This window comes from Coenobita brevimanus, chromosome 84 (genome assembly GCF_032717465.1).
Source record: "Coenobita brevimanus isolate Jiangsu-jjx chromosome 84, ASM3271746v2, whole genome shotgun sequence".
NCBI lineage: Eukaryota > Metazoa > Arthropoda > Malacostraca > Decapoda > Coenobitidae > Coenobita > Coenobita brevimanus.
Window position 1 is genome coordinate 42,641,170 of NC_137037.1, and position 27,077 is coordinate 42,668,246.

General features: G+C 41.7%; 1 protein-coding gene across 1 annotated transcript in view; it reads left to right on the top strand.

Moving 5' to 3' along the window:
• Positions 1-7,504, top strand: part of c12.2 (von Willebrand factor A domain-containing protein c12.2) — a 464,393-nt gene extending 456,889 nt beyond the window's left edge. The window contains exons 20-21 of the mRNA XM_080280343.1: positions 3,370-3,484; positions 5,087-7,504. Of these exons, the coding sequence (XP_080136469.1) occupies positions 3,370-3,484; positions 5,087-7,504 (2,533 nt within the window). The remainder of the gene's footprint in view (positions 1-3,369; positions 3,485-5,086) is intronic.
• The last annotated feature ends 19,573 nt before the right edge of the window (positions 7,505-27,077 follow it).

The following is a 27,077-nucleotide window of genomic DNA, read 5'->3' on the forward strand; positions in this document are numbered from 1 at the left end:
CAACAGTAATACGAGGGGTGATCAGAAAGTAATGACAGTTCGTGCTATAACATGAAAACCTTGAATGATGGGAGGTAGGGGAGCAAGGAGAGTGCAGAGTTGCCTGTCCTTACGAGTTTGAACTTGTCGCCGTATGCCTGACTTTTCTTGTTTTATTGTTGTGAGTGAATGCTTCACTCTTGTTTTTGCTCTCTGGCCAGAAACATGGATTACTCGAAAGAAGGCTGCAGGTTCTACATTTTTACGAGGTGGAAACTTTGAAAGAAAGCAACAGAGATTCGAGGGGAATTATTACAAGTTTATCCAGACACTACTCCTTCCCTGGAAACTGTTTCCCGCTGGATTCGTGCTTTCACAGCAGGAAAAACTGAATTGAAAGATGAACAACGCTCTGGACGCCCCCGGACATCCGTGACCGAAGCAACAACTGTCCGTGCACGGTCCATCATTGACGAGGATCCAACTGTAACTCTTAGGTTCTTAGCCTTAGAGCTTGATATCAGTTATGGGAGTGCATATGACATCGTGCATGAACAATTACACCTGAGGAAGAAGTGTTGTCGATGGATACCCCATTTGTTGACTGATGAGCAAAAGGCTGAACGGGTGAGGATTTGTCGTGTCTGGCTTGCTGAATTTGAACCAAATGGTCCAAAACGGTTCTCAGATGTTGCTACTGGAGATGAGTGTTGGATTTCATTCTTCACAACCCGTGACAAGCAGTCAAACATGGTGTGGTTGGGCGATGAAGACCCTCGACCTCAGATTTTGAAGGAAGGATTTCGCAGCCGGAAGCGCCTTTTCACCATCTTTTTCAATTCTCAAGGACCAATATGCGTGGATGTGATGCCTGAAAAGTCCACTATCACAGCCCAATACTACACAGACGAGGTCCTTCCACAAGTCTTGGAACACAAGGCCAACACCGCACCAACCCGCCGTCGGTCTCGCCTTTTGCTGCACCACGACAATGCTGCAACCCCACAAAGCTCGCCTCACTATGCAGTACCTGGAACAACAAGGTATAACTCTGCTCCCCCACCCACCCTACTCCCCTGACATGGCTCCCTGTGACTTTTGGTTGTTTCCAAAAATTAAATCTGCCATCGCTGGGAAGCAATTTCATCGCATCCAAGACTTGGCACGGACCGTCAATTCAGAACTCCGAAGTATACCGTCTTCAGAGTACCACGCTTGCTTCATGAAGTGGAGAAAGAGAATGGAACGCTGCATAGAGGTTGGAGGGGAGTACTTTGAAGGAATGTGAGTCATAGTTTGATAGTTCTTCATGCTAATAAAAGTTTATGGACTCACTGTCATTTCTTTCTAATCACCCCTTGTAAGTGATACAGGTCTGTAATTGAGTGGATCTTCCCTATCTCCTTCCTTGAAGATTGGCACCATATTTGCTCTTTTCCAGTCGTTAGGTAACTCTCCATTTTCCAGGAAGCTCTTAATGATGACATAAACAAGCCACACTAATTGGTCAGCACATTCTTTCAGGATCCATCCAGCCACACCATCTGGCCCCATTGCTTTTGTCACATCTAAGTCCCTCATCAGCTGTAATACCTCATTCATGTCAACTGCAGTTTCTGGCTTTCTCGTCATCCTGGGTTCCAATTCAGGTTCATTAAATTCCTCTTCCAACACATAGATTGACTGCATCTTGTTGTTCATTATTTCACACAAATCATCATCTCTTTCATAAGTTTCATCTCCATCTCTCAGTCATACTATACTGTCCCTAACTTTCATTTTACCATTTACAAATCTGTAAAATAGGTTCTTTTTTACATTTAGTAACAATATCTTTTTCATACTTCCTTCCTTCCCCTCTCTATACCTTAACACATTCATTTCTTACCTGCTTGTATTCCTCCCAAGCCCTTTCACTATACTGTACCGTCTTCTCACTTTATTCCATGCTCTGTTTCTTACCTAAATGCCATTCTACACCTATTGGTAAACCATTCTTTCTGCCTCACTGTTGCTGTGGTGAATTTTGGGACATATTTACTAAGCAGGGAAGTGAGCATGGAAGTGAAAAAGTTACTACATGACAGTATTTTGATACCAACTCTAACGTATGGAAGTGAAGCTTGGACGTTGTTGGAAGGACACAAGTCATGAGTGAGAGCAGTGGAAATGTGTTATTTAAGAGGAGCCTGTGGAGTCACATGGAGAGACAGGCTGACGAATGAGGATATAAAGGAGCGTTGTGGTGTGGATGTGGATGTGATAGGAAGCATTATGAGGAACACACTGAGGTGGTTTGGCCATGTGGAGAGAATGGAGGGTGAAAGACCGACGAAGAGTGTATGTGAGTGAGGTGGAAGGGGGAAGAGGGAGGGGGAGGCCGAGGATGAGATGGAGGGATGGGGTGGAGAGGTATATGAGAGAGGGGGGTGTGAGTTGGGAGCAGGGCAGTGAAATGGAGGGGGACAGGGCGACGTGGAGGCGATTTGTTTGTGGCCACCCGTAATGGGATTGAGGCGTCTGGCAATAGATAGATAGATAGATATTTAATAATATAGTGCCCCATGAATCCTCGCAGCCTCCTGAGTCCCATTCCTCCCAGTTCACCTCTTTACAGTTAAAGTCACCCACCAAAATTATATTGTTGCTTTTCTCAATTATTTTTTGTAAATAACTAGCCATATCTGACAACATCTGGTATTCGTCATCATTCCATGCTCTCGTCTTAGGGGGAACATACACTACCGTGTGTGTGTGTGTGTAAACGTGCAAAAGAAAATGTACAGATTGTTTTGTATATGAGGTGGAGCCAGGATTTCAAAGGCTTTAATAATGTGTGAATGATTGTGTGTGTTTCACTGTGCATACTGTTTGATAGTTCTCCTACTTTTGAGCATTTTCTTTCATTTTGTTGGATTCGGCCTCACCTATTCTCTTTTCTCTCTGGTGGAAAAATTAGGGATGAGATGATGATGATGATGATATGATGATGATGATAATGATGATGATGATGATGATGATGATAATGATGATGATGATGATGATAATGATGATGATGTATAAAATTGAAATCAGCTTGTGTTGTGTAATCAAGTGTGCAGTTATTACACTGTATGAATTTGAAGCATAGTGATGAATTGCTGAGTCACCTTTCAGATTAAGGTACTTATTTTAATGTGCCAATGCAAAGTGCATAAAGAAAAATTGTGTTCATGCCATTCAGTGCAATTTCTTATAATGTAGTTTTGTAAAGTGTTTTGTAGCAATATTGTACAAGTTTGTAAAGCAAATATATCTAAGTAATTTATGTGAAAAGGGATGCTACAGTCAATAAAGTAATTTAGATCTTGGCACATGTTTGTTTGACTAACCTTGCCTGCCTGGCACCAGGATTCCCTTACCTGAGCCTCGCCTGGTGGCCCGCTGGCAGGTGGCTCCTCGCCGTCCCACCTCTAGCACTCCCCTTATGCAGCTCCCAGTGGAAGCATCCACCCTCAGATACAAGGTAGGTGTATTTTGACATACCTGTATTTTATTACATACTGTAATAATGAGTCATTAATTTATGTTTAATGTAATAATATAGGTGAAGGGATGTGGCAACTCCACCAACCAAAACTTGTGGTGGAAATAGCCTCACAACTCCAGTGATACACAAGGAAAGGATTTGGAACTGGAGCGTGATTTTCCTCAGATATATTTACTGTTAAAAATAAAATAACATTGCCATTAATCTCCCTTAGCTGTAAGAAAAATAGGAAACCTGAAAATAGTTTAAGAATTGATTAAGCATCTGAACAGCTTTATGTGGACCATGCAATCATTACACATCAACAAACACTTGAAATTTAGGATCCAGCTGACAAGCAGAAACCTTCCTCACTTTTTATAGTTGTATGTAATACGAGAATCATTCTGTTTACTTACAGGGTTAAAACAACATGTGCAACCTTTGTCATATTCATCTTACATGCTTCATCCATCCATTTCAATACTTTGTTATATCCTAAGCTTTCTTAACTTCCATACTCAGTGTGTGGCTAGGATTTTAAAAATTAGGTGGCCAAGGGGATAGGGTGGCTTTAAAATTTAGGGTGACCCCAGTGGTCAGGCTTATTTCAGGGGTGGCCAGTTCCACCTCAGCCACCCCTCTGGCTATGTCACAGTTCATGTTTCACGTTCTCAGTCTCATTTATCATATCCATCCTCACTCTCTCACATACATAATTACTATATCCCTCCTCACTTTCACCATTAAGTCATCACATCCACTATCAACTTGGCCTCCCATTCATTATCCTACCTTCAGCTCAGATGTACCCTTTTCACGACCCTAATTATATTCCCTCGTTTTCTTGTGATTCTCCTCCTTATCCTATCCAGTGTATTCAACCCACACAATATCCTAAACTGTCTCAGTTCAGCTGTTGTCCCTCTCGACTCATCCAAGTCATAGTATACCATTCACACCTATACATTCATGTGGGCACTAAAATACAGTTCCTTCATTCAATCTTCTTGCACCCTCCATCTGTACTCAGTCCTTTGTTTGATACCAGTGCCTTCATAGCATCAGTCATCTTTATTCCTTGAACTTCTCCATTCCCCTCTTTGTTTATACATACACCTCCCTTTTTCTGTCACTGCATTAAGGTACTTGAGCTCTCACCATTTCATATCTTGTTCCACACACTATTGCATCACATTGTCAGTCACCTTCTTTCTCTCTGCAGCCATCAGCTCACTGTTATCTGTGTTTATTTTCAAAATGCACCACTTGCGGACATTGACAAAACTCTGAAGGAGTCTGCAGAAATCATGGTCACTATTAGTAGGCAGGAGAGTGAGATCCAGAATATAATCATCCTTATCATCCTAGATCAGTTTTCCATATTCACATCAGGTAAGGAATCTTAACACAGGGCCCTTTGATTGCTGTGTGTACTGTACTTGCATTTGAAGAGAAGGACATCCCAGGGCACAATTTCTCATCCTTCTTTCTCAGTGTGTCATGGGAGGTGTGGGGCTGCTTGCAACACAGCAACTAAGTGGTGGGGGGTCTTCTTTTTCACCATATCTAACCATGTCTCCTGATTCTGTTGAACAGAATCCAGTCAAGCTGCGTGTGTCCTATCTGGCAGTGGACGAAGTTGAATCTCGGTCAGATGTGTTCAGTGAACTGCAGAGTTACTGGCCATTGCCAGTTTATGAAACTGCACTGGTGACTGATGTTTGTGTTACACCAGGTGGCTCACAGGACCCTCTAGATGACTGTGTTCATGTTGCCACCGTAGCTCCAGCTGCCATCTACTCACTTGTGCCCAGGGAAAAGCACAATCCACTGAAACAGATTCTTCTCCATGACTTGCTTCCTAACTACCGGTCAGCTTATCAGCCACGCCTTAGAATGGCAAACCTTCCAAATGAAGAATTGATTGTTCATGAAGAGGTTGCCAATGTTCTGCTAAAGGTGAACATAAGCTCTGGTTCAGTGGATCAGATTCAGCTTGGCTCTGTGTTTGAAACAGCTGCTGACACTCTCCTTAAGAGGATTGGGGCAGCTAAAGCCAAGCAGACATACTTCCGTTTGTGTAAGGATGCAACAAACAAGGGTCATTTGGCTCTTTGGGAGGTCGGTGGAGGTAATGTTATGTTAATTGACCTCACCAAGGACAGGATGCTCTCACTTAGTCTTCCATTGTTACTGTCTTCTTTCCACCTCTTGGATGACAAGAATCAGTGGCTGGCTGTGGATGAAGAGGGTGGTAAGTGGCTGCTGAGAGGTCATGATGAAGAGTTTGTGCTTCATCCTGTGGCAGAAACAGCAGAAATGAACAATATGATGATATCAAATCTTTCTCCACACAACCTAAGCAGTTTTGTTCTTTCCTCAGCACTGAAGCAGCAGATCAGTGCCCCTAGTCGCCTTTTTGTGCCTCAAGATTATTTAGCTGCCATTGCGGTGGGATTTCCTGAGTTAGATTCCAGTGAAAATGAGGTTTACGTCTGGGACCGAAACATTAAGTCGACTATGAGCCCTTCTGTACCATATAGTGACCCCAGAAGTTCTGCTGTCATATTAAAGGATGCAGGACAGATTGTGAAGGTTGTAGATAAAGCTCCAAGAGAAGCTTATGAACATAACCAGCCTCCTCCTGCAACTGGACTCTTCTTAGAGGTGACAGACTTGATAAACCACAGCGTGAGTTACGTACCAGTACCTCGCGCTTCTCAGGCTTCACCTTACTGGGCCTGGGCAGCTGCTGCACGCACAACTCCTCTGTTCTTAGCTCCAACCAGTGGACATGGACTAATTAGTGTTGACTCTACAGGTGTACTTCGTTTGTGGCAGACTGGAAGTGCTAATTTAGAACGAGCTCTGGCAGAGTGGAAGAAAATGATTGGTGAGGATTCAAAGCTTAGACTAGAAATTGACAGAATCAGTGGACAGGATATCACTGAACCAAAACATGGAAAGGAAGATCCTGATAACAACCCACATGTTGGAGGAAACATGTGGGCCGGGGGCACAGGAGGTCGTGACACAGCTGGTCTTGGGGGTATGGGGGGTCCTTATCGTTTAGATGCTGGCCATGATGTCCATCAGGTAAGTCAGGTTGAAAAGGATGCAGTGCCAGAAGAAGTGAGACGTGCTGCCCATGAAATGGCTCAAAAGGCCTTCAAGGAGCGCCTTAGGGAAATTAAGATGAGTGAGTATGATGCAAATTTGTATGAGAGGTTGACAAATAGTGTGCAGTCTCAGGTCAGGGCATTACGGGGGATTATTAATTCCCTTCAGGCCCGAGGGAAGGAGAGACAGTGGTTGCGACACCGAACATCAGGAGAACTGGATGATATGAAGCTGATTGAAGGTCTGGCAGGTGAACGCAACATATACCGACAGAGACGTGAAGAAGAACCAGAAGTTGGAGCACCTCAGACTCATCCTAAACGGCTTCGCTTAGTTGTAGACGTGTCAGGGTCTATGTACCGCTTCAATGGCCATGATGGTCGCCTTGAGCGTGAACTTGAGGCAACACTAATGGTAATGGAAGCATTTGAAGGCTTTGAAACAAAATTCAAGTATGACATTTATGGTCACTCAGGTGAAGAGGCAGATGTACCATTTGTGGAGTGTGATGCTGTCCCCAAAAACAATAAGGAACGCCTTGATGTCCTGAAAACAATGCAAGCCCATTCACAGTTTTGTCTTAGTGGTGATCACACTTTAGAAGCAGCAATGAAAGCTGTAAAGCATATAGCAACTGAGGAATCTGATGAGAGCTTTGTAATATTGTTGTCAGATGCTAACCTGGAGCGATATGGCATTCGGCCAAGTGAACTAGCCAAGGCACTGACTGCAGAGAGCACTGTGAACACATACGCCATCTTTATAGGGTCCTTGGGTGATCAAGCAGACAGACTAACCAAAGCTCTTCCAGCTGGACATGCTTTTGTTTGCCTTGACCTGAAAAAAATTCCTCAAATTCTGCAACAGATATTTACCTCTGCAATGCTGAAGTAAACATAATGGTAAGTTGTAAAGATAAAGTGTAAATGACATTTGTAATGGAGATTTAGATATAAGCATTCCTTTCATTAGGTAGCTGTCATTATATAAATAGTAGTTGTATGCATCATTTGCACAATGCAAATTATTCATTGTGTTAAATAGTTTATACAGTACTGTATTCATTAGCAATGTAGATATGACTTGATTTCTTAGAGATGGAATACTAAAATTACTCTTCCTAAGGTAACTTATGTAAATACTAGATGTTTGGTGTAAAGATGTGTACTTAGTATGTATATATATATATATATATATATATATACCCTATATATATAATATAAAATATATATATATATATATATATATATATAATATATATGTGTGTGTGTGTGTGTGTGTGTGTGTGTGTGTGTATGTATGTATATATGTATACTGTATATACATAGAGCAGCCATGGCTCAGCGGTTTAGAGTGCTCTGCTCTGACCAAAAGGTCGGAGGATCGAATCCACCCAAGGGTCATTGGTAGACATCAGGAAGGACATCCGGTCATAAAATGCTACATGCGCCAATCCAGAAGTCCTCTACCCAGGGGCAACACCTTAGCCGTTTGGGGATACCAGGCATAAAACCAAATTATTTTATTATTATTATATATATACTGTATACCATATACCTAGCCATGAGCTCCTATGCTCTTCATGGAGGAACACAGGATTAGGTGATGTATGTACAGTACCCTCACGTACAACACGGTAATATTGTCATGCATGGGTCCCGTGTTGGACCAGAAACGAGTTGGACAAACAACAGAGCTTATGGGGAAAAATGAATTATGTCAGCAACCCTAGGAAAAGTCACCCTAAATACCTACCATATACCTATACATATATGTAATTATAATAAGTGGTACTGTACTATGAATGATACTAACCTTTTAGGATAATGTTGGTGGGCTTGCTGGGAATGGAAGGTGATATCCGAGACTGTAGGTAGTCCTACTGTGTCCCTGGAGGATGGCTGCTGGCGTCACTAGCGGGTAATGGCTGCTGCTCCTCCTCAACCTCCCTCATAAATCCTTTGAATTTCCTCTCCCCTTTCTTCTGCCTCTCGATGAATTCTAGCTTGGTGGCCTGAGGGAGGTGCCGCCACTTCTTGGGGTTCTTAGAAGGCTTCCTAGGCATCATGAGCAGGGTAATATGCAGTAGCAAGGGCAGAAAATGCAGCAAGAAAAAAGCACCTTCCAATGCGAATTATGCGACTGAGTGGCACTGTGGCGGGAGAAATTTAAACAAAACATCACGTGATAACAGAAGCGTTTTTCATTGGACGACATCACGATCTCGTTATGATAGTGGGCGGGGGAGGCTACTTGATCATAAGTTTTGATTGGCAGTCAGCGTCACGGGAATGTCCAGTATGACCGTGTTGGACCGGGGGTGATCGTGCTAGAGGCGAACTCTGTGGATTTCACCCACTTCTCGGAGCTCCGTCAGTGTTATGCTTATGCACCCGCTTTACAGTACTTAAATCGTATTAAATCATACTAATTTTTTGCTCTCCGTGCTGAACGCGAATCATGCTGGACAAACGCGTGTTGGACACGAGGGTACTGTATGTATGTATATATGTATATATACAGTAAAACCTCTACAATTTGTCATCCTTAAAGTCGGAAACCTCTACAACTCGGGAAGGCTTCAAAATATTCATTTAAAATATCAAAATTCAAAAATTCCCCAAAATGCACACATGAGAGGAAGAGAGTCAGCAAAAATCCCCCCAACTCGGTAAGATGCCGAGTTGTACAGTAATGTTTAAGTGTTTAGTGTTTAGTTCCCCAGCATAGTCTGTCTATCAATCTATCTATTGCCAGACGCTGTAATCCCGTAAGGGGTGGCCATTTGACTTTGAGTTATTAGTTTTACGGGGAGGGGCACTAACCCTTCACCAACCCACTTGTTGACACGTAGGGAGAACATCTGGGTTGGTTATATGGTTACCACCCAGTGTTGTAAATGGTTTCTTGGCTTACAGGAAACCATTTGGCTTGTCACTCAATGTAAAGCCACCTGTAAAGGAAAGAAGAGCAATAAGAAGTGACAGGAAAGATGGGAGATATAGGAAGAGAGGAGGGCAGGCTCAGAAAAAGAATGATAAAGGCTAAGGAAGAAGTAGGCAGCACTATATCAAGTGAGTGGATGGTGGTCACCACTACCTACCCAGTATAGTTCAAATGATAAATACACTATAGTAATGGCTTTTATAGTGTTAATTGTGCTTTACATAGTTTTCAGTGTCAATTCTAGCTTTCTATCTATCTATTGCCAGACGCTTCAATCCCGTTCGGGGTGGCCACAAACAAATCACCTCCACGTCGCCCTGTCCCCCGCCATTTCACTGCCTTGCTCCCAACTCACACACCCCTCTCTCATATACCTCTCCACCCCATCCCTCCATCTCATCCTCGGCCTCCCCCTCCCTCTTCCCCCCTGCACCTCATTCACACACAGTACATTCTTTTCATCAGTTTTTCACCTCCATCCTCTCCACGTGGCCAAACCACCTCAGTGTATTCCTCCTAACGCTTCCTATCACATCCACATCCACACCACAATGCTCCTTTATATCCTCATTTGTCAGCCTGTCTCTCCATGTGACTCCACAGGCTCCTCTTAAATAACTCATTTCCACTGCTTTCATTCTTGACTTGTGCCCATCCAACAACGTCCAAGCTTCACTTCCATACGTTAGAGTTGGTATCACAATACTGTCATGTAGTAACTTTTTCACTTCCATTCTCACTTCCCTGTTTCTTATCACTGCTTTCAAGGAACCAGCAACCTTTCTTCCCTACTGTACCCTTTCAAGCACTTCACCCTCCAAACCTCCATCCTTACTCATCACACTACCCAAGTACTTAAACGTACTCACATTTTCCAATTCCTCACCATCCAACCTTGCTGTACATGCACTGACTTCTCCCCTCTCAGAGACCATCACTTTACTCATCCCTACATTCCCCTTTAGATTCCGTTTCTTACATGCTTTCCCAAACTCATCCACCAAGCCTTGCAGCTTCCCTTTGTCTTTACTCAGTAACACAGTATCATCTGCAAACAGTAGTACAGGGAGTTTCCAAACACTATCCTCTCTCACCAGGGCCACTCCAACATCCACTACCCTACCTTGTACCTCTTTTATTACCCCATGCATGTACAGATTGAACAGTGTCAAGTACAGTACAGTAAAGGTGTGCCCAAAAGTGATTTTGAGCCCCCCTAACACCTCCAAAAACTACCAAAAGTCCTCCTCCATGCCTGGAATACACCCTACAACTGCATGGAATCATGGTAAGGCAGCTTTTACTGTTTATTGTAATAAGTTTTATTTTTTTTCCATTTTTTTCTATTTTTTCCTTTTTTGTGCGTGTGTGCTGGGGGGAAAATTAAAGTTCATCCCTACAACTCGGCAAATAGGCTAACTGAGCAAGGCTTGCACATGTATTATGCCGAGTTTTAGAGATTTTACTGTTCTTGTGTAACCAGGCATAAAACCAATTTATTTTATTATTGTTTTATATCTATCTATCTATCTACCTGTCTGTTGTCAGACGCCTCAATCCCGTTTGGGGTGGCCACGAACAAATCGCCTCCAAGTCGCCCTGTCCCCCACCATTTCACTGCCCTGCTCCCAACTCACACCCCCCTCTCTCATATACCTCTCCACCCCATCCCTCCATCTCATCCTCGGCCTCCCCCTCCCTCTTCCCCCCTCCACCTCACTCACATACACTCTCTTCGTCAGTCTTTCACCCTCCATCCTCTCCACGTGGCCAAACCACCTCAGTGTGTTCCTCCTAACGCTTCCACACCACAACACTCCTTTATATCCTCATTCGTCAGCCTGTCTCTTCATGTGACTCCACAGGCTCCTCTTAAATAACTCATTTCCACTACTCTCACTCTTGACTTGTGTCCTTCCAACAATGTCCAAGCTTCACTTCCTTACGTTAGAGTTGGTATCACAATACTGTCATGTAGTATATATATATATATATATATATATATATATATATATATATATATATGTATATATATATATATATATATATATATATATATATATATATACACAGTAATCACTCTAATATCCGGACGCCCAATAACCGAACATCCCCACTACCCGGACCTTATCGTCCTGGGATCCAACATTCCCAAAATGGTCCGAAAACCCCCCAAAAAAATTTAAAAAATCGATTTTTTTGCCCTCCGTAATTTGAACTTGCTGCGCGCGCCGCGGGAGAGCATTGTTTTGGTGCGTCATTCCTCCGACGTCCGATAGAGCGCCGCTGCATCCTCCCCACTTCCCGCCTGTCTCTCACCGCGGCTGGACCTATGCTCTTCGCAATGGCTGCCCACGTGCTCGCTTTTGTGGTGGTGCCGTACTTGCTGCAAGGCCTCCTGCTGCTCTCGGGCCTCCTCTTAGTGTGTGTGATGATGGCCCCGCCACCTGAGAAAAGGAAGAGAGTGGTGTTGACTCTGGAAAAGAAGAGGGAGATATTGGAGAAAGTTGATGCGGGTTGGTCTTCTTCCTGCATTCTCCGCGAGTACAACCTGGCCCGGTCGACTTTGTTCGATATCAAACGTTCCCGAGACAAACTCATGCAGTACACGGCTGACTTCTCGTCGCGAAGCAAACACAACGTGGAAAGGAAGGTTATGTTTACCCCCAAGTTTGCAGAAATCGACCGATCCACGTTGATTTGGTACCGACAGCAACGTGCAGCTGGTGTGATGGTACGTGGAACGGAGCTGAAGGCTGCTGCTGAGAAGTTCGCAAGGCTTCACGACGCCCTAGACTTCAAGGCATCCGAGGGTTGGCTCTTCGAGTTCAAGTTGCGACATGGCCTTACTAACCATAAAGCACATGGCGAAGCATTGGACGCAAACGAGGATGGAGTTGACGAGTTTTGGCACAAGGTGAAAGGCTTGATCGACAGGGAGGGCCTCACTCTCGGTCAAGTCTATAACGCAGACGAAACTGGCCTATTCTATCGCTCGCTGCCAACGAACACTCTAGCCGAGGAGACGGAGAAGCGTGTACCTGGCCGCAAGCTTTCTAAGGAACGGATATCTGCTTTGTGTTGTGCCAGTGCTAACGGCATGCATCGGCTTAAGCCCGTTGTTGTTGGCCGTGCAAAGCAGCCTCGGTGCCTTCGTGGGGTGATGGATGTCCTTCCTGTCGTCTGGTACCATTCTTTGAAAGCATGGTTCACAGCTGTGATTTTCAAAGACTGGTTTCACCGTCACTTCGTCAAGGAGGTCATCCAGTACCAGACGAAGACACTGGGAATCCCTCGCAAGCAGGTAAAGGCTCTCCTTCTGCTCGACAATGCACCTGCCCACCCGTGCGACAAGGACTTGGTTGCTGAGAATGGCCGTATTAGGTGCATATTTCTGCCACCTAATACGACTGCTCTCATTCAACCCATGGACCAAGGAGTGATCGTGGCAACAAAGCGCCTGTACCGTCGGAAGTTCCTGGACGAGGTGATGGTTGTTCTCGAGGACGAGGACGAGCGCAGGGAAGGACGTGACACACGAGGCAAGCGGACTTTGGAAAACCTTCGCCACTACAACATCAAGTCTGCGCTGTACAACTGGGCTAGTGTATGGAAGGAAGTCCCTGTGAAAACTCTTGAAAATGGTTGGTCTCGTCTGCTTCTCGGAACGGATGTGGAGTACGATTTTCTAGGGTTTGACGTGGATGACTTCCATGCACGGCTACGTACGCACGGCGACGTTGTTAATGTGGACAATGTTCGTGAGTGGTTGGACGACGATGAGGGCGATCCTGGGTATCAGACGTTGTCTGATATCGAGATCGCGTCTTCGGTTGCTGGTGTCAGTCCCGAACTTGAAGATTCCGACGACGAAGGCAACGATGATGCGGACTCCTCTCAGCAGGACACAACTCCAGCCATCCCCAAGCTGAGCGCACTCCGGGAACATCTAGAGTTCGTCCTAGACTACCTGGAACACCCGGACTGCGACAGGGAGATGGGGCCCTTGGGACTCGTGGAGGAAGTGCGTGCTTTCAGGCAGCGCATCATCAATTGCCAGAATTGTCGGTCCTTGCGTCAGTCAACGATTGACAGTTTTTTCAGGCCCGTGACCCCCGCTGTGCCAAGCCCTGGCTCCACGCCATTGCCTCCCCAAGACAGGCGCTCATGCTCCAAGCCACAGCCCAGCACATTAGCCACAGTGGAGTCACCGCTTGACATGAGTTTGCGGCATTCCTCAGAGTCTTCTGCAGTGGGTACGCCATCACCACGACCCAGCGATGCACCCCTTGGTCGCCTGCCAGTGATACTCTCGGACTCTGACAGTGAATAAACAGCAAGAACTTCTCCACTAGACCACACGGGAATTTTGAGTGTTGTGCAGTGAAAAAAACAGTGTGTTGTGTTAAGGTTTTCGAGTTGAGAGAAAAGACTCAGTGAAAACAAAATTTAACGTAAATAAACTTCTATCTTGGGTCAAATGTCTGTCAGCTTGCTCGTGCAACACTGTGTATGCATGGGGTTGTCATGTGTAGCCACCACAATTATTGTATAAGTGAATTCTGCAATTGTTAACCTGAAACTGGATATACAGTAAACTCTCAGTTATCAGTTGTCGCAATATCCGGCCGAATGCAATATCCGGCACTGTTGGTTCGGCTTTGTTAAAGCAGTACAGTATCCGGCAAATTTGCTCAACATCCAGCACTGAAACGGGAAGTAACCAACGGTTCTATGTAATATTGGGATGCGAGGCGTATCATCTGCTTGTATTCAGTAGCCAGCCGGCGGCCAGGAAAACGCTGCAACGCATCAGCCAGTGAAAATGCCTACAATATGCCAGCCAATAAGAATTTGTTGCAGGAGTGGCCCCTGGCACTCCGAACCTACACTATCTGTTTCCCAAGGATCTCATTTATTGAAAACATATCTATGCACGCTGCTCTTGTAACTATGCAGTGGCAAAACCCCAGTGCTAAGACTTACTCTGTGGCCTCCCATGCCTTGCTTGTTGTTGCAAAGCTTGTGTCCTCTCAGTGCTTCGTGTCCTAGTGCTTTATTGTGATTCTGAATATTATTGTGATTCAGGATCTTATAGGTGAGCAGTGTGTGAAGAATGATGAAGGAAGGGTAGTGGTGAACAGTGAGGATATTAAAGATGCATGGAGAGACCATTATAACCAGTTGTTGAATGAGGAGTTTGACTGGGACAGGGAAGGTTTGGAGCCAGCAGGTCCAGTGTCTGGCCCTTGGCCTTTGATTGATGCTGCTACTGTGAGTGAGGCAATAGGCAGCATGAAGGTGGGGAAGGCAGCAGGTGTGTCTGGGTTGACTGCCGAAATGTTGAAGGCCTCAGGCGATATAGGGTGAGGTTAGTCACTGACCTGATAAATAGGATTATTTATGAGTGTGTTGTCCCAGATGATTGGCTGAAGAGTGTAATTGTAAATGTGTATAAAGGGAAGGGTGATGCCCTGGAAAGAGGAAATTATAGAGGTATAAAGCTTTTAGAGCAGATAATGAAGTTAATGGAGAGAGTTTTAGAAGGTATGATTAGAGACAGAGTGAATATTGAGGAGATGCAGTTTGGGTTTATGCCAGGTAGGGGGACCACTGATGCTATATTCATTGTTCGACAGCTTCAGGAAAAATATATTGGTAGGAGAAGGGATCTTTATTTTGTTTTTGTTGATTTGGAAAAGGCCTTTGACAGAGTCCCTAGAGAGGTGGTGAAGTGGGCAATGAGAAAGCTTGGCTTGGAGTTGCTGGTTAGGGTGGTTATGGCTATGTATGTGGGTGCTCACACCCAGGTAAGAGTGAATGGAGATTTGAGTGATGAGTTTTCCATGAATGTTGGTGTGCATCAGGGGTCAGTCTTGAGTCCCATGTTGTTTATCATGGTACTTGAAGCCCTTTCACGTGACTTTAGAAACGGACTCCCGTGGGAGTTGTTGTATGCTGATGATTTGGTGTTGACTGCAGAGAACGAAAGGGAAGCGGAGGAAGGATTTAGGAAGTGGAGCGATGGTATGGGGCACAAGGGCTTAAGGGTAAATGCACATAAAACAAAAGTGATGATATCCAGGGTTGGTGGCGGTACTGTCAAAGACAAGGGAGAGTGGCCATGTGCAGTTTGCCACAAGGGCGTGGGAAGTAATTCTATCTTGTGCGGTGTTTGTGATAAATGGGTGCATAAGAGATGTAGTGGTATCAGAGATAGACTGTGAGATAATGCTGATTTTATGTGTGCGGCGTGTCGGAGTGAGCAGGTGGAGATTGTCAGACGTGAAAGGATTGAACTTGCTGGTGAATCTCTTGAGTGTGTGGAAGAGTTTTGTTATTTAGGAGACATGTTTTGTGCTGGAAGTGGGGCTGGAGCTAGCTCTGTGGCTAGGGTGAGAAGTGGTTGGAAGAAATTCAGGGAGCTCTTGCCTCTCCTGACATTGAGAGGACTCTCCCTACGTGCTAAGGGGTCTTTGTATGCACATGTGTTAGGAACGTAGTGCTGTATGGTAGTGAGACCTGGGCAGTGAAGGAGGAAGATATTCGCCGGCTCAGACGTACAGAAATGACAATGATTAGGTGGATTTGCAGTGCGTCCCTGCGTCCAAGGCCTGGAGGGGCTGGGTTTACAATGGAAGAGTTGAGAGGTAGGATGGGACTAGAGTGTATTGGTGTTGTGATGAGGAGAGGTAGATTGAGATGGTTTGGACATGTGGAGAGGATGGGGGATGATAATTGGGTGAGGAAGGTGAGAGGTGTTAATATTGGGGGTGGCGTTAGGAGGGGTAGACCGAGAAAAACATGGGACGATGTCATTAAGTGTGACCTCAGGGTTAAGGGACTGAACAGGGAGGCTGCAATGGATCGTGCAGCGTGGAGAGCCGCCATTAGGTGACCAAGGCCGACACATGCAAGCATGTTGGAGCCTTTAAAAACGAAAAACGAAACGAAAACAAAATTACTGTATACGTAATTATTTCCACTAGATCACACGGGATTAAGTGCACTGAACTGTACTGCATAATGTACAATACCCTCCATTGTTGCCAACATTAGGTGCATACATAGTACACTATGTACTGTATTACTTTGCTATATCAGTACTGTAGTGTATTTTGTTTAATTGCCAACTTTTACTCATAGGAAAGTTTTTAGGATAGAGGGTCGAAAAATGCAAGACAGTTAAATCCTTGGGAAAAAAAAAGACTTGCTCTTTATCAGCGAAAAGTGTGTGATACAGTTGCCCAGAAATGTGATGGCAGAATACCCACAAGATTTCAGTCAGGGATAATGCACATACTCTTACTTATATCTTTACAAGGTGAAACTTGTTACAGAAAACAGTAAGTGAGTGTCAAAGTACCGTATATTTTAGAATTGTGGGAAAAAGTTCATTAGTTATGATCACAGGATAACGTAAATGTAACTAATTGAAATTTCAGAATTATCACTCGGGGACAGTCAGAAATAATTTGCTGAGTTCAAATCAAGCATGGTAACATGCAGTATTTTTTTATGATGTAAGACTGAAAAGAAAAGGGCTTCAATAAACAATTAAAATTGCTCATTATTATTTTTAAAATAATTTCCATTAGAATATGAGGGAATAATTTAGTAATGTATTTCTGTTTCTCTTGTCTCCATGGGCGACGACAGAAAGCGGGAAAGTGGCATAAGTTAACCCTTTCGCGTACTATGACACATAACACATCAAAACGGTGTTAGGCTGAAGAGTAACTGATGATGCACTTTGATGCACTATCAGTGTTGGTCTGAAGGGATGCTGATTAGCCAATTTTGGACAAAAATATTCACCAAAAATTAAGTTTTAGCCTGCAGTGCTTCAGTCTTTGGTGCGTCATAGGGGAGGGTGTCTATTTCAAGGCCAAAACTCTCAAATAGTTGACTTTCTCTTGGCTCGCAGTGCAGGGGGGGGGGTGCAATTTTTTGCGATATATCTGAAAACTATTCATCGTATCGGAATTCCAAAAGCACCATATGAAAGCTCATGAAATTCTGCATCAGGTCATATGCTTAGCTCATGCATGATGCAGACAAAATTTTGTGCTAGGGTTTTGGGAAGTTATTTTCACTGTTAAACAACATTATTTTCACTCCATTTTGGTAGTTTTACTCATCAGTTTTGTGTGTCTTATTAACTTATCATATAGTATAAACATCAGCGAAGATGAAGATGTACAATTTATACCAATATAACCAATTTCGGGAGCAAATAAAATCCATGGGAATGTTTTCCTTTGTGCGCGAGTTCAGGTTGCCCTTGTGGCATTTTCTCTGATCATGTCCCACAAACTTACAGAAAACTCACCATGCGCAAGGGGAGTTAGTAGACCAGTTTAAATGGTTCAGTCAACTAGCACAAATGGAGGCAACTTTTACTTAAAGACATGCAGTTATTACATTTCACATCTGGAATATTTAAAATAAGCCAGAGTACTGCCAGTGAATGAAATATAAAGAAAGAACCTTGAAAATTTGTGAAGAGTTGGGGCTGCTTAGAGAATGCAAACTTGTATCATAGCCAAGTATCCTCAGTGCATAAATGATTGCCAGGAATAATAAAATGCAGAGAATCGTAGTTCAAAACATCCAGATCAGGATTTTTGGTTAAGTAGGACTTAGCAGTTCATTTTAAAAGAAAGATATTACAGATTAAAAGATTGAGCAGAAGTATGTGCTTTGGCACTGCAAGAGTTTATAAACTCATGTTTTGGTCCTCTTTATTGCCCAGTGTAAGAGAAAAGAGTAAAATCTGTCATACTTCCTTACACCTGAAAATGATTTTGCATCACTGTGGAATTAAGTAGCTAATTATGATTATTATAAGTGAGGGAAAGACAAGGAATAAAAGGCAGAAAGGTCTATCAGCTACCTTGGGTAGGGTATCCTACTAATAATAATCTCATTGTTCAAGCATGCTTATTGTTGCTATATCACACTATAGCATTTGAAAATAAAGTTGTGTATTGCAGTCACAAGAATTTCCCTTAACTGGTCTTCGAAACTAGAGCATCTGTATTTGAAATCCTGGGACAAAAATACATCAGGAACATGGGGTTATGGTGCGCATCATGCACAGAGTAATACACTACATATTTACTCATTTCAGGAGGCATATCTTAGTATTACTTTCTAATACATCACTTTCTCATTCATTTTACATAATTTTTAGTATGATATACAGTACTGTACAGTATATTAAATGTGATATGATGTGATGAAGGCACAGAACTTTCGCCTTATATTCACTAAGTTTTCATTGAACATATGGCAGTGCAGAGTGACCGAAGCAGTCAGAAACTTTGCCATCACATCTTGGGGCGACTGTACCCATGTGGTTTTCTACCCAACGAACCAACTCTAACTACCAATGAGCTTGCAGTATGATACAGGTTCTTGGCAAGTCCATTCTATTAAATGTTACTCATAATAACATGGAAAAATAAAGAAATAAATCTTGAGCATTTATTGGTGAACTGATGATTTGGAAAGTAGTATTGTACAGTTGGATTATCACAACTCCCTCACTCAAAGTTATGTAGACAACTGCAGCCTGCCAGTTTATCCCTTACCTGACTGCTGTCACTCCACCCCTCACTTGCCTTTCAGCTGTTTTGCAGATAATACAGTAAATACATATGAATTGCATGGAAAAATAAACTAAAGAAATAAATCTTGAGTATTTATTGGTGAACTGATGATTAGGAAAGAAGTGTTGTACAGTATAATTATCACGACTCCCTTGTTAAGTATAGGGCCTCGGCCCACAAATTTGTACCTTGCCTAACTGTGGTACTCCACACCTCACTTGCCATTCAACTGGTTTTCTGATAATACAGTAAATATATATAAATTGCGAGCACATTAATTTTATCCAACAAAGCAAACCTTCCTTTCTATCAGCTAGATTTTATCGTCGAGGCTCATAATTTTCAACAGATTTTATGGGGGACTAGACAAAATGTATATACCTCTGTACTACACGCTTAAATAAAAACGCGTAAGTTTGCAGACCATCCGGTATTTTTCGGTTTGATTCTACCTAAAAGTTGATGTTTATTGAGGCATGTATGTTTAGTGATGGAGTTGGGTGTTTAAATAGAAGGCTTCACTTTCCGCCAGTCTGAATTTTCAACTCAGACTGTGACTAACAATTTGGCTGTTGTACACTTTTGTTGCATGATGCTACACCCTTAACAAGACAGTTCCTACATGCCTGCGGTAGGATTCAGGCTATCGAACCCTCAATCATAGTTGACGTTTTGACAAATTAATACACTATACACAGAAAACATTGGGGACTGTAGCCCCCCTAGCCCCCCCTAGAAATTATGGTCCTATGTTGTCTGCCAGTGCACATGCATTCTAAGATTATGTATAAATTCTTCTTGGAATGCATTTGAGGAATAAATTGGTGGGCTGTGGCCTTACACAATTGAGCAAGGGAGTCATGATAATTCTACTGTAGAACACTTCCTTCCAAATCATCAGTTCACCAATAAATGTTCTAGATTTATTTCTTTAGTTTATTTTTCCATGTTTTATGAATAACATAACAAATAATGTTTAAAAAAATTAACTTACCGTGTGTATTGTGCATTCCTGCAAGACACTGCAATCGTGTGTTATATATATGGAGTGTATTTAAGAGGAGGTTATATAAATGGAATTGTTTGTGTGGCCCTGGATACGAATGGTATTGTAGATACTGCAGTGATATAGCCTATGTACAGTATAAGAGTACTGTATGTATCAGATGTCTGGGAAAAATAAGTAACTGAAAAGGTAAATTCTCCAAGCTTCCCGGTTAACTTGGATTGTACTGTACAGTATTACTGTACTGTATCAATACCGTATTGTATTTTATGCTTAGCTTCCATCATTTACTCACGGGAAAGTTTTTAGGATAGAGGGTTGAGATGGATAGTAACATAATATCCCGATTGATGCTGAACGTTGAGCCGATGGGAGGGGGGGGTACTATGCAATATCCTGTGTTTTGCTTTAACTAGCTTTAGGGTTGGCTGAATTACAGAGGATAATTGAGAGTTTACTGTAACTTTTTTTTCCAGCATTCTGCTGATTTATTGCATACCAAACCATTGTATACCAAGTCGTGTCTGTACTACCTTTGAAGCATTTCCTGCTGCTTACATAGTTGAAGAACTCTCTAGGGCTGTTTGCATCATGGTTCCCCTCAGATTTGATAATTTGATTTAACCAGTTATCAGAGGTTTCACTCTCATACATAGAGTCTTGAAGGAGTCTAAATGATTCTGGTCGTGGCAGCTTTTCACTCACATGCATACTGCTTTTCTCTCTTTCATTGCAGTGGCTATTTCATTACTAAACCATTCTGGTTGAACTGAGTTCGGCTTTGTGGATTAGAAGATGTGAATGCAGCATGTTGTTTTGAAAATTGCTCTTTAAATGAACGATATATTATATTTACATTGTTGCTGTCTGGTCCAACATTCATAACACTCTAAAACTTGCCAGGTTAGCTCAGTGGAAGCCCAGTTTTGTTTTATAGGGTCCAGACAATATCTCACAAAAATTAGTAGAGTGAATCTGAGCAGGTTGTTGTCACTACCTCCCAGTGATTCACCAGTAAAACTGGCTACTCTTTCATCTTCCATAGCAAACGGAAGACCTAAGATGCTACCTGTATTGCCTCTAGTTGGTTTATTTACTCACTAGCACAAAAAATTTTCATCAGCAAATTCTGCAAGATACCCACCTTCAGCTTCTGCTCTTCTGTCATTTCAGTTTACATGACAGTTGAAGTCAACAAGATTTATAGATGTTTTACCAGAAACTGTGCTGCTCAGACTAATGTACATATCTTCATCCCTGTTAGCGAGCTGATTTGGAGGTCTGTAGACAAGAACTACCATAATTTATATGTAATGTTGATTAGACGAAGGTCCACACCTAACAATTTGTGAGCTGAACCAGTTTTACAGTTGACAGGATTGAAGTTGTCACTGACATATACTACACTTGCCTAACTCACTGTAATTTCCTTCTGAACTCATGCCGTAAGTTGGAAAAATGTGAGTTAAAAAAAACACACATGCCATAAGTTGGAAAAATGTGAGTTAAAAAAAAAACACACCTTTTGGGGAAAAATATATGTATTTGATTCTGCCATGGTGTCGGGTAGCCTAGTATAACATTAACAGAATCTCTCAACACCACTTAACACTAACATCCTTTCTCAGCAGTATGTACTGCATATCTTATAATGATATAAGACATTACATATCCTTGTATGACAATAAAAAATACAGAAAATCATTTACCTAAATCCCACTGATGACAATGCTTACGTCGACGAGAGACAGGTAGCGGTTTCGGCACACTAGCCTAGTTGCAGTACTGACCACTAGGTGTAGGTGGCATTGATGGAGAAAGCATTGTTCTGATTGGCTGCACAATCACAAGGACTGCGTTTAAATATGATTGGCTTCCAGTCGCGAGTTGCGGCTACAATACCGTGAGTTAAACATCTCCTCGGAAATAAACCATTTTCTAGTGGAAAAACGCGTGTTAAAACATTTTCCGTGAGTTTGGCGATAATGATGACTTAGATAAGGATATCGTGAGTTTGATAATTCGTGAGTTAGAAGTCTGTGAGTTATGCGAGTGCACTATACATTAAAATCCAACCCCCTTCCCAAAATATTTATCAGCAAAATCTGAAAGATGCCTGCTTTCAGCATCTGCCGTTCTGTCATCCCAGTTTACATGACAGTTGGATTCAGCAAGAATTACAGATGTTTTACCATGAACTGTGCTGATCAAACTTCTGCACATATCTTTATCCTTGTTAACGAGCTGATATGGAGGTCTATACAAGTACTAACTTATACGTAGTGTTGGTTAGATGAAGGTTCACACCAGACATTTTATGGTCTTACCTAATTTTACAGCTAACAGGTTTTGTCACTGACATACATTAAAATTCCACCCCTTCTCATGTAGTACAGTCTTTATGAAACATCTTGTTACTGGGAATTTCAAAGTCTCCAACATAATCTCTATACTATCAGTATGATCCATGATTCTGTGATGGCCACCACATCAAAATGTTCTGTGGCCTTGGATACCTTAAATTTGGGCAGTTTGTTTCTAACTGACCTAACACAGAAGAAGACCATCTGAAAGGACTCAGCCTTTTCCTGGAACCCCCTAGCTGTCTTCCTGGGGGAAATTGTGTATCTGAAGTTATTTCTGTCTCTCTCAGGCCAGTTTCTTGCTTACCATCAGAGCAAGAATACAGCAACTGTGGTTTCCCAGTGAGAGAGAGAGAGAGAGAGAGAGAGATTGGCCATATCCTGTATAGCTAAACATACTCTTTTTTCACCAGCTATGTACAGTATTATGGTTACAGAAAAATGTGAACTGAATGTGTATTATGGTATTTGTAAATGAAGGTTGATAATATTGAAAGTAATTTATCACTGTGGTATTTAATTTCAACAGAAATATATAAATGTATATTTTACATAGACTGTGTAATAAAAAATATTATATTGATTGATCTCTTCTTAGCATGACCCTGGATACTTTAAATGATATCCCTGACAGAAGGCTTTCTAGCAGTGACAAAGATTTCTAGCAATGCTCGTGACATGCCCCAGTTTTCATTATGTTCTGACTAGTTCCTAACTTACCTTCTCTATTTCCTAGACATCACACGCTTGTATGTGAGTCAGACTGTGACTCAGGGTACTCCGTGTGGTCAAACCCCTCAGAGTGTTTCTCCATGTTTCCGGACTGATCACTTTCCACTTTGCATTCAACTCTCAACCTTTCAATGCATTGCTATCCATATTATTTCTTTGTTGTGACTATGAGACATTCTGTTCGACACTAACTGCTTGACTATGTTGATGTTTGTTTTATTTTATTTAGAGAGCTAAAAACTGTCTCCATAAATCCTTTCACACAAAAAAGTTTTTCCATAAGCAGGAATACAATACTGATGTCACTCACCATTAAGTACTGTATTTGAGCATGGTGGTGGATTTCGTGTTATATTCTTACTTTCTTTAGATACTTTTATTCAGTTTAGGGGAGGCCTTGTAGTGAAGAGGTTAAATATAATTTTAATTATCAATTTTTCTTTCCAAGTCACTCTGCATGCACTTGTGAGGTTACTTGTTTCCATTGTACTTACTCATGTCTGAAGGGTAATTCATGTATTGTCCAAGCTTCACTCTTGAATGTCAGGGTTGGAAGTAGTAGTTTGTCATGGTGCACTCTCTTTATTCCCACACTCTCATCTGTATTTCTTGCCAATGTATTCAAAGACCCTGCAGTCCCACTTCCTTGCCATACCATTTCATGATGTTCATCATCCATGCTACTGTCTTTCTTTATGCAGCACATCTGCAATACCCTGTACTTGAACACCTTCACTTAACTCATTTCTGTAGCATTTTGTTTTTCATAACAGTTTGTATCCATGTCCCATTTAAAAACCAATATTATGTGCTTACGCACATTTACTTTAAATTTTAATTTTCACACACATTTGCAAAGTCTTGTACTGGACTTTGTAATATGTGTACTGTACTATTCTATCTCTAAGTAGTAAATGGACTGAAAGTAGTAGGTGAATTAGAAGTACAGTAGTAGGTGGCTGGCTACCTTCAAACCTGGGAGGTACATCCTTAAGAATAAGATGTGGCAGAAAGCATGGCAACTAGCTATACAGGCATTACTCTGAGTCTGTCAAGAAATTTGACCACAAGTACACTAAGTTAGGATTCAAGATGAGACTCTCACATTGTTACTAGTCATTGTAAACTTATCCTGCTTTTCTGCAAATATGGCATTTGTATGTGGTAAATATCCACAAAACCAGCACAGCTGCTTCTTGATGGTTACCCACAGCCATCAGATGAACAAAGGTGATATGTATAGATCACTGATAAATATACCAACATACAAAATCCTTCAAATGGATTTTTCTTCTTGTTAGTCAATGAACAGTGCATCATCCACAAAGAGATGTGCGGAGTTTTCTTATTATCTGGGAATAGCACCCATCCCTGTTCATCTCGGTACCTCTGTCCATGTGGACTTTCAATATCCATGAAATGTGACACAACTTGGTTTCAGTCAAGTTTCTCATTTAGCTTATCATCTGCTGTATTTACATGGTTACTTTTGTTTTAACAAGTAAAAATGCATGGTCTTTAAAAAAAAAAATCAGCCTTCTTCATATACAATCAGAACACATTATGATACTAGCATATTCACTTTAACATATGCCTTTCTAGATCCACAAACATTATTAATTGTCTCTCATCTCCATCTAACTTTTTTGCTAAGCTTCTTTAGGCAATTATCCAATATAAATTCCTTTTACCTTCCCTGAAACCACCTAACTTCTCACATAAGGTACCAGCTCCTCAGTAAGTACCTTCAGTCATTCAGTTAACACTGTCATAAACCTTCCCTAATTCAGTATACTCAAAAGGCTGATTTTTCAATGATTCCTGCATTTTCTCCTTTCACCTTTTTACTCTGCCTGCATTCTACCTTTCATATCCTTGCTAGCCTGCATAACTATATTGCTGTCTCCCTGTCCCCTAACAATATCCTTACATATAAAGAACATCCTTGTAGTACACTAATTTAAGGTGACCAGATTCCCGCTTTCAGGCAGTACAGTCCCGCTTTTTGTACTTCTGTCCCGCTTTTTAAATTGTGACTAAATGTCCCGCTTTTTAAGCAAATTATCTTAAATGTCCCGCTTTTAGAAAATTACTGTTACATTAGATATAACATGACCTTCTTTTATGAAATTATGATGAATCAGTAAAATTACATAATCCAAACCAAATGAAATATTGAAATGTAAATATAAAATCTGTAATACTTACTAACTGGTAACTTTGGTCTGCCCATTCACTGTACGGTACAGTATGTTCAGAAATCAGACTTCATTAGAGAAGTGAGTGTTTGATTAGCAACCTCAGGGTGAGGTGCAGTGCAGTAATAGTCACTGTTGCACGCATAAGTATATGTATATGTATGTATATGTATCTCTCTCTCACTCTCTGTCTCTCTCAATATATATATATATATATATATATATATATATATATATATATATATATATATATATATATATATATATATATATATATATATATATATATATATATATATATATATATATACTGTATATATATATACACCCATAACAATGTCCCACTTTTAGCTCAAATAAATCTGGTCACCTTAAACTAATTACATTAGCATTGCAAGATACACTTAGTACACAATGGGGGGTTGACAGTTTCTGCCTAATCTTTAGTACATGGTATCTGTACATAAAACATGATCTGACAGTCAGAAGTGGGCAATATCCAATGATTTCACTGAGTAAATAGTGCTCTCTTATACAAAACAGCTCTCATAGGTGGCACCTTCATTATTTTTAGTTTTATTATTATTAATTTTTTTAATGGCATTCCTGACATGATGAAAGAGGTTAATGATATCTTAACATAAAGCATTTGCTCCAGCTTGCAGTTGTTATTGTAGAGTAACCTTGGTCTGTCTGGCAGAGCAGATCCATCAGCTGCAGGCAAGCAACCAATCCTGCAGGGCTGTCTCCTGCAGTGAATTGATGTTCCCTGCAGCAGGCAGGCATACAGTCCCTTGCCACAGCAAGATACTGGGAAAAGAGTGGAGGTTTGGTTCTCTCCATCCACTTAACAGGGGCACGATAGTAGACTTCAAGCCACCCTGTTATTGGGTTATATGTTTACCACAGGATCAAGAGTAAATCTACTTTGCAGTGAAAATGCCAAGAAAGCAAGAAAAAACACTTGTGTACTATCATGTTACAGGGTTTCATATACTTTGCCTTAACAGCAAGAGTTTTCATGTTTTCTTAGCATTTTCATTGCAAAGTGGAGCACCTTCTGGGTGCCTAGACATCATTAACCCTTTCCTTTAGATAGAAGTCTGACCAGAATTTAAAAAAATCTCAGGGAAAGTACCTACCACTCATGAGAGTAATAATACACATAATATTGAGTACATGGTTTCACAATAAAAGGTGCCTCTTGCTGCCCAGTTTACTGTGTAGTACAAAGATGTACTGTATCCCCCTCCCCCCCATCCACACATGAGAAAGAGAGAGAGAGAGAGAGAGATCTTTTGTGTCTTTCTCTTCATAAGTATTGTTGTTGCCAAGTATGCTTCCAATCTACTAATCTCTATCTTCCCACACTTGTTTCCCATCCCTCTAATACTACCACTTGTGAGTCTGATATCTCTGCATTATACATTAACCCCTTCAGTGCTCTACCACATTTTGTCTTGACACTGCTCAGACTTTTTAATTTTTTTTAAGCTTTTAAACAACCTCACATAATGAAGTAGTAAGAAATAGTATTTGTTAACCCCTTGCACTGTGGTGATGGTAATATATATATATATATATATATATATATATATTATATATATA